The sequence below is a fragment of the Haliotis asinina genome, chromosome 15 (assembly GCF_037392515.1).
Source record: "Haliotis asinina isolate JCU_RB_2024 chromosome 15, JCU_Hal_asi_v2, whole genome shotgun sequence".
NCBI classification, from domain to species: domain Eukaryota; kingdom Metazoa; phylum Mollusca; class Gastropoda; order Lepetellida; family Haliotidae; genus Haliotis; species Haliotis asinina.
The window spans coordinates 4,089,503-4,102,512 of NC_090294.1; the positions used below are offsets into that span (position 1 = coordinate 4,089,503).

The following is a 13,010-nucleotide window of genomic DNA, read 5'->3' on the forward strand; positions in this document are numbered from 1 at the left end:
GCTGACGATGCAAGGTGCTTGTTTTTGTTGATTGAAAACATACGTGCCCTTGTTCAAATGAACAGTTTTTATCAGGTCCTGGTGATATTCTGTTAGTATGCTGTTTTGGGTGGTACATAGCCCTGACAGTTATTCAACAAGAGAAGGCCAAGGTCGTCATTATTCGTTATTCTGGGTGTTGTGTGGGCGGAGTATGACAAACTACTAGCCAGAGCTACAGCATCTCTTGTATTGTATTCTTCGAGGGAAGAGCTATGAATGTCCCTTTAAAGACCGTTACGTATATTTATGGGTTGGGCTAAGTACACCATTCCACTGTATTACACCAGTCGTAAATGTGATGCCTGCGCTAAAAGACTTGCTGGGATTCTTTTAACCGACAATTAAGAATTATCATAGTATATCTTGGGTATGTAAGGCAAAATAGCACCCTTGCTTATACAAGTAGGGGACACGGGTGACCATGGTATTACATGATACTGTCTAGAGACATATGGAGACGAGATATCCTGGACTTAGTAGAAAACACAAATGCAGGTATCTGCCTCCTTTCAGTGTGACTTTAAGACTTTGGACGCAAGATCCTATCAACTATTGAAACAAATCGACACATATAACGTTGTGTTCAGATAAACTGTCAAAGCTGGAGAAGAACAAGTCTCATAAATTCGTCGAAGCGTCACAGACGCAACATTGCTGTGAAAATTGGTTGAAAGGATAACTGAAAATCAGTGATTATCCCAAATGTTCGCAAAAAGTGTAAGCTCCTCCCAACACACACAATAATGCATACTTCTTAATTGCTTGACGCCGCACAGGAGTGCCGGGGTCGGTTATGCCGAGACGACCTGCACGCCCCTGGAAACCACTGAGCATCAACAATGCGACATATCAACAATCTAGAACAAGGAGGTGGAGTCTGGTTACCAATCTCGATTCTTTGTGTAGCCATTATCATCCAGTCAAAGTTCAGACCTTTTTGACGATGGAATTTGTAGTGAACATCTAAAACATTTACGAACTAAATGAACGTAAACCCCTCACGGTATGAGTACGTTTAGCTGTATGCCGCACTCAGCAATATTCCAGGTATATGGTGGCAGTCTGTATGTATTCTGGTCTGGACCAGACAATGCAGTGATCAACAGCATGAGCATAGATCTGGGCAACTGGAATACAACGACATGTCAAACAAGCCAGCGAGCATGATCATCTGATTCCGTTAGTCGCCTCTTACGACAACCGTGGGTTACTGAAGATCAATTCTAACCGGACCTTCACGTGTCCTAATGGTATGAACAAATTAATGTATCTATATTAAAAAGAAACAAGCCTTCCGATATCAGCACTATCGGCCAAACAGTATCAGAGGAGAAGGTACAGAATATGGCTATTTCTACGACAAAGGTCTCAAGGCCATGTACCATGATATCCATCAAATGAAGAAGCCTCTGGTTGAAGAACCCCACGGCCCCTTCCCTGCATCCGAATCAATGGGTTTATTCTCTTTGACCAGACATGGGGTACCTACACTAACATACTTGACTTTGCAAAAGGTGAAGTTTTAACATGTTCTACTTGCTTCGCTAGTTTTTCTTATATCATATGGCGATATCTCTTACATCACAATACGATATCACTTATATCAGAAGGCAATATGCCTTACATCCCTTACAAGAATGGTGACGCTTTGCAAGGATAGTCATCGCGACAACCTCGAACTTTGAGGATTTTCTGCAATCGTTCCTGTTGTTGTCATGTTGTTGCTATGGTAACTCTGTGTTGAAACCTACTTCCGTCATTGTTGCCCAATGTTTGCAGATCCTTAAGAAAATATGGCGAATACGCAGCATACTGTGCAGGAGGGTGCATGGGGTCAATGAATGGCGTCAAAGGTAAAACACGGACGGACGACGTACGGACAACGATGCAAGCTGAGCTGACGTTCAGTCAACTGAGCTATAACCACTGTCTAGGGGTCTTGTATCCGACTTTGCTTTAAGCTATATATTCTCAAATACACTGAAACGTAATCAATAGCCAGATACATGTCACTTCTGAAAGTAGTCCATGCAACAGTGAATATTAGCTACATTAATTTTATAATCGATATATCTTAAGAAGCAGCATGTATATCGATACAACAGACTGATTCAATGGTCATACATACTACCACTAGAACGGTTAAGTGACCAAGACGTTGACCGTATCAAACGCTCTGACTACATACGGCAGTAACATACACAATCACCGATATCATTTCACTCGAAGTATAAATGCTGTATTGATCGCGAAAACCCCAGGCACTCCCCGATGCAGTCGGAAACGCTGTCGATGGCGTACCTACATCATCTACACGACTACTGCGTCACGTCCACAACGACTCTAGCTCACATCGATCTGATAAAAACGAAGCCACTTCCGCCTCATCGAAAACAAACACATCTTCCCGGCTTCGTTCTGTGTATTTCCTTCATACAGGATAACGCTTGGCTGTCTTCGATTCCACTGCACAATAAACGGGAATCAGCGCTACATCGCCAAACACTACGTGCCTCGTTCGAGGATGCTTGTTATATATTCAGAATGCTCCGATATGAACGTGGTAATTGAAAACATTTGAGGAAATCGTACGTTGCATTCGTGTTTGACACGGGATATCGATTTTCGAGCCTGTCCAATACAAATATCAATAAAAAATGCTAAATTAATTTAAGACGGTTATTTAAAAGCCTGATGTTGTGTTGCCAACGTGTTGTGCTGTATTGTGAAGTAAATTAATGAGATCTGAGGTTACGAAGGTTAATTAACCGTTAGGTTATAGAGCACGCATAGCAGGAACACACCTACATGCATGCAAGAGAGCTATCACACTTCATTTTGGCTGGATTCAATTGTAATAGTGAGTATTCTCCAGCCGTGTGACATGCTGAAGGGCCGAAACGTGTTTTTGTAAGTAAAGACACTTTTGAAAGAACTGGCGCGATCTAAGACATGTTCCTGCTTCTTTTGAAGGTCTATGGGAAGGGAGGACTTAAAAAGTCTTGAATGCCTTGACAATAGATTAAACACAATATAAATCGACTGGTTGGTATTTTCTTGTCCGATCAGCTGATTAGCTGTGACAGTTGCGGTGTATCGGAATAGTTAGCGCGTGCCTGTGTGTCTGTGACAAGGGAAATAACGAGTCTAAATTAGTGCGACGAATGAAAACAGCCACGAGGCCAAGTTCAACATTTCCTGATAAGGTCGTGTTTTTTGACCAAACACAACCACCCATCTTCCTCTGATTAACCAGTCCAGTTGTGTTTTCACTGACGAATAATTTCATGTTCCCAATCATGGCAATGGAACCGGACAAAACTCAGACTCCAATAAGTGACGTAAACAATTCTAGGGATCGAAGAATCACAGCAACCCTCGCTGTCTCGTACCTCAGCAAGTGGTCGTAGCGTGACCTAGACTTTCCACAATTGTACCGGGAGTGTCTGTAAACAAGCCCAGGGCTTCTACACGGAAAATAAGGTTTTGACAAGTGAAATCTAACACCAGACAGAAGCCCGGGCTTATATCCGGAAACATGGGCTTTTAATTGGAAAGTGACAATCATATGGAATAAAAAAATCATAAGGCAATAATTTAAGGAAATCTTTTTAATTTTAATTTTACTACCACAAATATTGCAGTGACTCTGCAGGGGTTCTGTCGAGTCAGTCCATCGCACAAAGGGTCATGTCAGTCGTCACCGCTCAACAGCGTAAACAGATATGTTCGTCAGGCTAAATATAGGAAGAAATAATATGGACTATTTGTATGGTAGACTGGGGAACCTACTTTCATTTGACACACTTTGGAATCAAATTTGGAAACATGTTCATAACAGCAGGCAAAGGGCTTGTTTTCGGAAAATTCCGTACATCTCTACTATCTCAACACTGACCCACTGCAGAGTCGAACAGCAGGACTGGGGTGTTGAGGGTTTCTGACATAAGAAGTTGTATCAGTCAAATTGCATATCTTATCCCGGATAAGCTGAACTCTTCCAATCATCCTCAACGCGTTTCTGTATATCACTGGGATTTGGTTTTTAGTTTTTGAGGTTTTCGTTGTTGCTAGGTTTTTGTTTGTCTGTTGGTGTTTCCTTGTTAGAGTGATTTTACCCACCCATGACAGAACTGTCGAAACAATTGATTCCATGCAAGGTTTATTATCACACACATGGCAGCACACGATGTCCACAATTCTATGACTGAGCCCGAATCCCGATTTGCATGATTGTGTGAGTTTAATGCCATACTCGAGGCTGTACTAGACCAGATTGGTACGTGGAGGAGACCTGCAGTACTTGTGGCAGAGACACCACCTTAGTCCAGACTCATGACAAACATGGTTCCTATAGACCGTACTTTGTGTCAGGCAGAAGCTTCTAATGTGTCAGTCATGCATGTTTTCAAAGGATCCGTGGAAGTATGAGTGAGGGAAAGCGTGACGCGTGTGCGTTAACTGGTTCTCAACAATTTTTTGAGTTGTCGATCGAGATGACACCCAAGCTGCACAGGCAGTGCGCTCTATGAACTTAGCTATTGCATACTTGGGCCTCCCCTATCATTTTCATCCTTGAAGAAATCATGGAGTTTTAAAATTATAGACATTCATAAAATGTCATTTTCTCTCACTTTGTCTATCGGTGGTGATCACATGTCTAACATCACAAATGCATGTGCATCTCGCTTTTTCCCCGTTGTTCCTTTAGTTGCAAATTTACGTGCTCTTGTAACAAAATGGGAAAATGCCCAAATAAATGACAGTGTCTTGAACAGCTTTTTAAAATTTTTTGTGGCACTAATTGTGCCATTTTGCTAGAGTTTGCCTGTTGTTTTTATTTCACTCTGTGTTGGTTTGATTCTATTATTTTGTCTCACACAGACTAACTACACCTATTCTTATGAGGTGGTTTGCTTGATTATTCTGAATAGCTATCCACTGTACCTTGATCTGGAAGTGATGTGTTTTCAGCTTGATTCATAATCCACTAGGCAGAAAGCCCTTTTGTTTTCTATAAGACATTCTCACAGTATTTGAAACAACACAAAGGTTGAGCTGAGTAAGTTTGCTGCTTGTTACAGGTATGAAATAATGGTGTAATCTGGCTCAATAGCCATACAGGTGACAGTCATTCCAATAGAGACTCAAGACTAATCATGGTTGTGGTTTGTCACATACAGGCCAGACCAAGATTAGTTACAGACAACCGTGATATTGCCCAAAACTGTGGCCTAAGAACAAAAATACACCACCAAATTCTTTTTAAAAGAACAGCATTTGTCTATCTTTGTAACCCTGAATCTTAAACTATTTGAAGCATCTTCAGGAATATTCTGCCAAAAAAAAAATAACATAAACCACAGTTCAATGTGTAAAATTCAACATTTTATTTATTTAATATCTTGACAAATCAATGGAAAAATGTCAAAATATTTGAAGCTAGGGTGGAGAAGTGATGTTAGTGCATAGTGAGGTATGAGCCATCCACATGCAGCGGAACTCAACCTGCTGGAGTGATGGAGTGGAATCAGGGATCCAAGCTGTGGGAAGATATTTACTGGAGAGCTTGGAAGCCATCTGCAAGTCACTATGGAGATTGAAAAGCAATGCTTTTAGTGAAAGCATACAGGAAAAAGAGTACTATCAAATAACACTGGTCTGATATTAACTAAACAGAATTGAAAAGACAAGAATCAATATTAGACAATTAGAGACAGAATCTATCTCAATCCTTGTCAGTATTTGCATCATTGAAGGAGAATGTCTCCCCATGATTTCTTTTTATAAGTTAAGACAGGGATTCAAAATGGAGTGATGAATTGGTCCTGGAGCACATCACATTGTTTCAAAATTACTGCTAGTCAGTGACCTTCACCTACAAACAGGAGCAAGAAAAAAGCTGGCCCAATGGTTTTTGGAAGATGGTGACAGTTATGTGAAAGGAAAATACAACCCTCTTAACCAAAATATAAATATAAATGGTGAGAAATGGGTACAAATAACTACTTCCGTTATATAAGTTAAAACTAGAAAAGGAAGAAAGGCCAAAGTGAATAAGGTCTTAAAACATACCAATTCGGTAATTCAACAGGCATGGTTTATGTCTGACAGATCACAGATCACAACCAGAAAGAAGCTGATCTTCCAGCCCAGGATCTACAGATTTTGGCATGGTTAACTGATGCATCTGTACACAGTGTGCTTCTCCTGACCTCTCCTGCCCCACAAGAAGAAGACACAAACCAGACATCCACAACAGAGGAGACAGAATGTAACATGTCAGACTGAGGCATTATGCTGCTGGAAGAATAAATAGCTAACAGGAAACAGAAAATAGGACTTTCAAATTTAGCTCTGTAAGTGTGCTCTAGTCCTGAACAGCTGTACATTTTCAAACTAACCTCTGTGAAGAATACTGAACATTAGGTACACTAAATGCATTACTGCACTCCTATGAAATATGAATGTTATAGGATCTATAGAGTATTAACTGGATAGTATTAATGTTATACCATGATGTCTGCAGAGCACTGCCTGTGACAAACTTATGCCATAGGATCTGAGCATTGCATGATATATAATCCCTTTAGCATAGGATCTACAGAGCCTTCAGTGGGGATCACTGAGCATGTAGCTGTCCATAAATAGCACTGACAGTAGGGAATAATGGATTTACAGCATAGAGTCCACGAGCTCTATGAGAGATACAGTCAAAGAGTATAGAATACAGATCCACTATGTGAAATGCACTGTACAGCACTGAAACCATGGCTTCCAGCACAGAGCAGGAACTACTTACTTCATACAGTAAAATACAGATTAGAGAGCAGAGCATTGACCTTCTGAAGAGTACAGAGCACAGGGCTTTCGGTACCAGGCACAATGCATGTTCGGCATTAAGGTTATATAGTGTTCAGTCGTATTAGAGAGCAGAGGGCATTGAGCAGTGTATAGACAGTAGAGCACAGAAAATATATACAATGAATGTTACTATGGTGAGGGCAGTTTGTGAAGGAAGGATATATTGGAGACACGGTGGTGCACGGAACGTTGTGTAAACGTGAGTTTATATAAATGTGGTAAAATACACCATTAGCATTATGTTACAGCGAGTGATGACTGGATCATTATGAAGTTAGAAAAAGTTGAAATCTAAAACCTTGGAACTTGGTACTGCTGATGTTCCAAGATACATAGCATACTGTGCTGGTCAAGGGTATGGGTAATATACACAATGGGACTGCACTGCTCACACTGTTTAACAAGGGCAGTTTCGATGTCAAAGGAGAAATACCAGATCCATAAAAGCTCTTAGAAATATTCACAAATCTGAATGAGTTAACCTCAAACTATTAAATAGATCTATATGTAAAGACATTTTCATGGGAAGTTTGAAAATGTTACATTACCTCCTAAGTCATCTCTGACAATACCGTCTCCACAAACCAACAAAAATAAACACCATGCCACCACAACTACAGTCTACATTACTCAGTAAATCTCAGGAAACAGGATGATTAAATCCACTTAACGACATTGGAACTCTGGTCATTGAATCACTTGGTTTACAGTTCTCATACAAAACAAGCTAGGCAATGATTGTCAAATAAGGAACATGTAACATTTCGTGACACTGTCATCATTTAAAGCAAAGGTTTCTTTTCTTCCAATACTAATGCAGTGTGCACATAAGAAGAGCAGGACCTATGGATGTCTACTGCTTTATTGTGAATAACACATCATGGTGATGTTTACAACAAAGAAGTTAACATCCATAAATCTTGCACATCTTATGCATTCGTCTTCTAAATGTCCTTCAAACACAGTATCTGCAGTTTCTGTTCATATCAAAAATCTGTTCACATATCCACCTAAAAGAGAGAAAAAAGATGCTTATTCAGCAAATAGTTTGATAATTGTGGTAAGATCTGTAATCCAAGTAATTAATAAATATTTCTCCACAACTACAATCTGCAGTAATTCAGACCATACTTTGGACAATCTCACCTATCACAGACAATGACTGATCTATTGTAAGAACCATAGTAATGATAAACATACTAGTACTCTTAATGTGATCCACATCACTGCTGCAGTCATCTCTTGCTTCATTTGAGCAAGCTCCTATGACACACATCTAACTATTAAACTGTTCACAGGAAAATACCATATTGAGCTGCAGACGGAGCCATAACTTGGTTTATCAGAAAAAGTAGTTTCTTCTTAATGAACTTCATTTTTATTAAACTGAATTTATTACCACATTTTTGAAGTAACAACATTATTATATATTTACAAACACTAACCATTTTTCAAACCCTTAAATCTTAAACTTTGACATACCTTTGGGAACCATATATCCTATCATCTGTGACTAACACATATTTGTAGATTTATGTACAGCGTGTCATAGCTATCAGAGAGGCATGCTTGTCAACATCAGACTTAACACTCTCATATTTCTAAAATACAGTTCATTGGCACCTGAGTTAAAGATCATATACAGCAGATAACTGGGTACCCGGGAGTCCTACAGGATTCAGGGTGTCTGGAACAGCCACTGCCGTGAGGGAAACAGTTAGTGGGAATGTCAGTAAGGTAGAACAAGATAGTCTATAGAGACTCTGCAAATGGTTAATATCATCCAGTAAAAACTTTTCTTATACACCATTAACTCACATAAACTCTGCAACATACTTTAACTCTAAAATATATTTTAAAAATACTCTGATGGACACACAAGTTAACGTAACATTTTATCATTAATTTAGCTCTTATACATCACTGTGCATTAACAGCAAACTCACATTTTCATGCTTCAGACTGCATCAGATTCAGAAATCTTTAGTTTCCAGAAACACAATTACACATTAGGGTAAGAAGTCCACCTAAGTCTGCATGGAGAGGGATTTTCCAGCTGTGATGTGATGTCATGTGATAAGAAGTGGACAGACAGGAAGTGATACAGACAACTGAATCAGCTCCATTTATCCAGGGTGAACAAGATTTTACAAGCCAAGTGGGTTTCCTGACCCTTACTACGAATATCTGCTATTTTGCCCTTTACACCCAAATGTACTTGTCTACTTGTGTTCATGTATGTATGTAGATCAAAGGAACTTTTCAGATATAAAAATACATAAGAGGACAGTTTACTGAGAAACTGCACCCTCAGTTGCTTCTGATGTAGACTATTCATACTGGTATAGTACACTTAACATCTTTTAGTTTCTTCAGTTTGCAAACACTTGTCTCTGAAAAACTTGAAGAATTCTCAGGAATCATTGCAACAAGAAATACACCACTTTCCTCTTTTCTATGGATATTACAAATCTTAACCATACTATAAGGGACTTCCTTCTGGTACTATCAGGTAGTCAGGTCCCCATGATGACAGGAACAATATGGCTGCTGGCAAGTGACTACAGAGGACAACAGAGTAAGGGCATATTGTGCTGTGATGAGTTGTCAGATTACATATGACATACACTGGTATCAGAGAATGGTTCTCCAATATCCATACTGTTAATTAATAACTTGTACAAGGTAAAAAAGTGTACATATATGTATCCCATTCAGATTGAAACACACACAAGTCATCCCCCCAAACGATAATGTCATGACCTCAACATGGACTGAACATCTCAGAGAGAAGCACTGGCAGTAAAGATCTTTTCAACCAAACGGAAATTGTTCCTTGACACACACAAACCTCCTGGACAGCATTCCAGGGGTGACCAGTTCTTGTCACTGAACTTACTGCTACACTGTTATGTTTGTTAAAGTTGCTGTTTAGCTCCTCTCTTGGAATGAGTCATAAGTGGCTATACTACATCAGAAACAGACATCCATCGGAGCAGACGCCAATCACAGCAGATGTCTGTTGGAGCAGACGTCATTCACAGCAGCTGACTGATGGAGCAGACGCAATCACAGCAGATGTCTGTTGAAACAGATGCCGATCACAGCAGACATCTGTTGATGCAGACACCAGAGGTAGTCTTGCTGGTGGATCTGTTTTTCAGTAAATCTTTATCACATTCAACTGGGCAACAACAACACATCCACCATAATTAATATTCACAAGCTCCTGGAATATAATCATTCGTCAATCTTGTATTCCACTTCTGAATCTCCTTGCCTCCTGTCCCATGGTCCTGTTTCCTTCACCTGTTTCTACTCCTGAATACAACTGGATGAAACCTGCAGACACTAATCAAAGATACACTAGTCATCAGATGGCCATTAGTATGTAAGGTAAATCCATGCGAGTGCAGAATAAAAGATTGGATCCAAATGACGAACCACCCCATCGTGGCCCATCCATAAGAATGTAAAATGATAAATATACTGGAGTCTACTATTGTCTGCTCAACGTTCCCTGCAGGGAGTGCAGGGAATCTCCTCTCCTGGGAATTAAACGGGGGATAGTCCTTAACGGGGACAAAGGGCCAGCTTTGAGCATGATGGTGGGGTTGTTGCAGCCCCTATAAGGGGTATCATTGGTGGCAACACTGGAAGTGGGGCTACAGGTCTATGTACAGGAGGTCCATGGTATCAAGTCGTAGCTTCTCCTCAATAGCCAGACGTTGCTCGAACAACTTGCTGCCACTTCCACCACCGTTAGGACTGTTCGGTAATTGTCAAAGAACTGTGTCAAATATTGCCATTCCTTTCGTTATGTTCTCGTCCTGAAAAATGGAGTAGGTGCAGATTATAGTTTTCTGTTTCTCAAGCAGCAGTGATCTATACAAGGTTCCATTCATCACTACTTGAATATCTTACCATATTTTACACACTCCGACCATGTTAAATTTATTTACAACCATGTGATTTAAATATGACAACAAATTAGTTAACATCTAGAACTTGATACAGAGGCTGTACATTGTTGCAGGGGAAGAAGTAGATACAGAGGCTGTACATTGTTGCAGGGGAAGAAGTAGGCTGCTGACATTTTAGGGTGGCTAGAGGGGGTTGTCATGAAGAATTGAGACAGTAAACATGGGGGTCATCAAATGTACAACACCATAGGGTGAGATTGGCAGTGGAGAAGGGAAGCACATTATGACAGATCCCTGAGTAGAGAAGGAATGATTACTGCCTTTAAAATGCAATTACTACAAAAAACTGGACTGGTAACAGGACACATGTGGGACTAAATTTTCTAAAAAATTAAAAGATGATAAAAACATCAGTCCAATTTATACCTAGTGCCGTCTGAGGAGCTAAATTAAATTCTACATGTAACAAATTCTTCATACTGAATTTTGGAAATGTATATTACTCCAATATGTGCAGTTGCCTGCTGCATGCATTGGATGGTCTGTTTGCTAATTGGTCAGACAGATCCTGAATACAGTGAAAGAGTGCATGTCACAAGTGCCTCTTGCACACTGATAGCCTTACCCTTCGACATGTATCCATAAACTCTTCTAAGGATATAACACCATCTCTGTTCATGTCCATTTTCTGAAACAAAGTAAGCATTGATCAATCAATATCCTGTACAGACTAACCAGGTCTTTATACCATATGCTGACAGCTTTCAGTGGTTGAACTTGTAAGGAGTGAGTGAGTGAGTTTAGTTTTACGCCGCACTTAGCAATATTCTAGCTATATGGCGACAGTCTGTAAATAATCGAGTCTGGACCAGACAATCCAGTGATCAACAACATGAGCATCGATCTGCGCAATGGGGAACCGATGACATGTGTCAACCAAGTCAGCTAGTCTGACCACACGATCCCGTTAGTCGCCTCTTACGACAAGCATAGTCACCTTTTATGGCAAGCATGGGTTGCTGGAGGCCTATTCTACCCCGGGACCTTCACGGGTCAAACTTGTAAGGAAATCAGTGGTTGAACGTGTAGGGAAAAGCCAGTGGTCAACAGTATGAGCAAAGATTTGCGTGAGTCAGAAGCAACTGGTGGTGCTCAACATGTCCACCATTTTTACAACCCACAGATTGTGATGATACCAGATGTTTACAAAATGTAAGCTTGTCAAACAGTAAGGCAAATGAGTGAGTGAGTATGGTTTTAAGCTGCTTTCAGCAATATTCCAGTAACATCACAGTGGGGGACACCAGAAATGGGCTTCACACACAGTACCCTTGTGGGAAATCGAACACTGGTCATTGGCATAATGAGAGAATGTTTTAACCACTTGGCTACCCATCATTCCACATTGGTAAGTAAATTGCTAAAAATGGCCCAAATAGGGAACTGTAGATCCGTCAGCAATTAACATAGAGACATGAAACAACGAACATGCACCTACCTGGAATACCCGTTCTACATGCTCCTTGGCTGACGTTTCATCCACGACTGGTTCCGTATACCGCCCCATCATTTCGTAGATGGCGGACACAATGTCTAACATTTCATCCTTTGTGATAATGCCATCGCCATTAATGTCATATAGATTAAAGGCCCATTGTAACCGCTCTTGGAGGGTGCCCCTTGACAACACTGAGAGACCCATCACAAACTCCTACGAAACAACAAAAATGCATTACAGATACAACATATACTCTTCAAAAAAAGTAGGGGATCTTCATTTTTTTTATTTACGATTAAACATATTTAAGAGATTCATCAAAGTCAATCAATATGATATTATTGAATGTTTTGAGAGTGCATCACCATTTGCACTTCCTAGCAACCATAGTTATTTGGAATGTATTTTGAAAGATGATGGATGGCATGTAATTTGCATGCACGATTTTCATTAAAAAAACCCAAAAACACACTAGAAACAAACACTAGCAAATGTGTGATGCAAGATGAGTGTTAAATTTATTGTTCTAATTGATTTCTCGACCTTCTTGAAAAAACGTCAAAATCAAGAATGGGACCCCATGCACGTGTATGGGGCTACTGCGTTGTGCACGTGCATATCATGCGTTGTGTTTAAAGGTGGTGATAGAGGGAATAGTGTGGCGTTCATAAGATGTCTGTCCT

The 13,010-nt window shown here is 40.1% G+C and overlaps 1 protein-coding gene across 8 annotated transcripts in view; it reads right to left on the reverse strand.

Annotated features, from left to right (window-relative positions):
- Nucleotides 1-5,408: 5,408 nt before the first annotated feature.
- Nucleotides 5,409-13,010, reverse strand: part of LOC137265941 (Kv channel-interacting protein 4-like) — a 435,955-nt gene continuing 428,353 nt past the window's right edge. For 4 of the 8 annotated variants that reach the window (XM_067801420.1, XM_067801424.1, XM_067801421.1 and 1 more), the window contains 3 exons: nt 12,328-12,540; nt 11,455-11,517; nt 5,409-10,736 (listed from right to left, as the gene is read on the reverse strand). In XM_067801420.1, coding sequence (XP_067657521.1) covers nt 10,689-10,736; nt 11,455-11,517; nt 12,328-12,540 — 324 coding nt within the window. In that variant the 3' untranslated portion in view covers nt 5,409-10,688. The remainder of the gene's footprint in view (nt 10,737-11,454; nt 11,518-12,327; nt 12,541-13,010) is intronic. The other 4 variants (XM_067801419.1, XM_067801425.1, XM_067801422.1 and 1 more) reach the window with 1 other exon arrangement.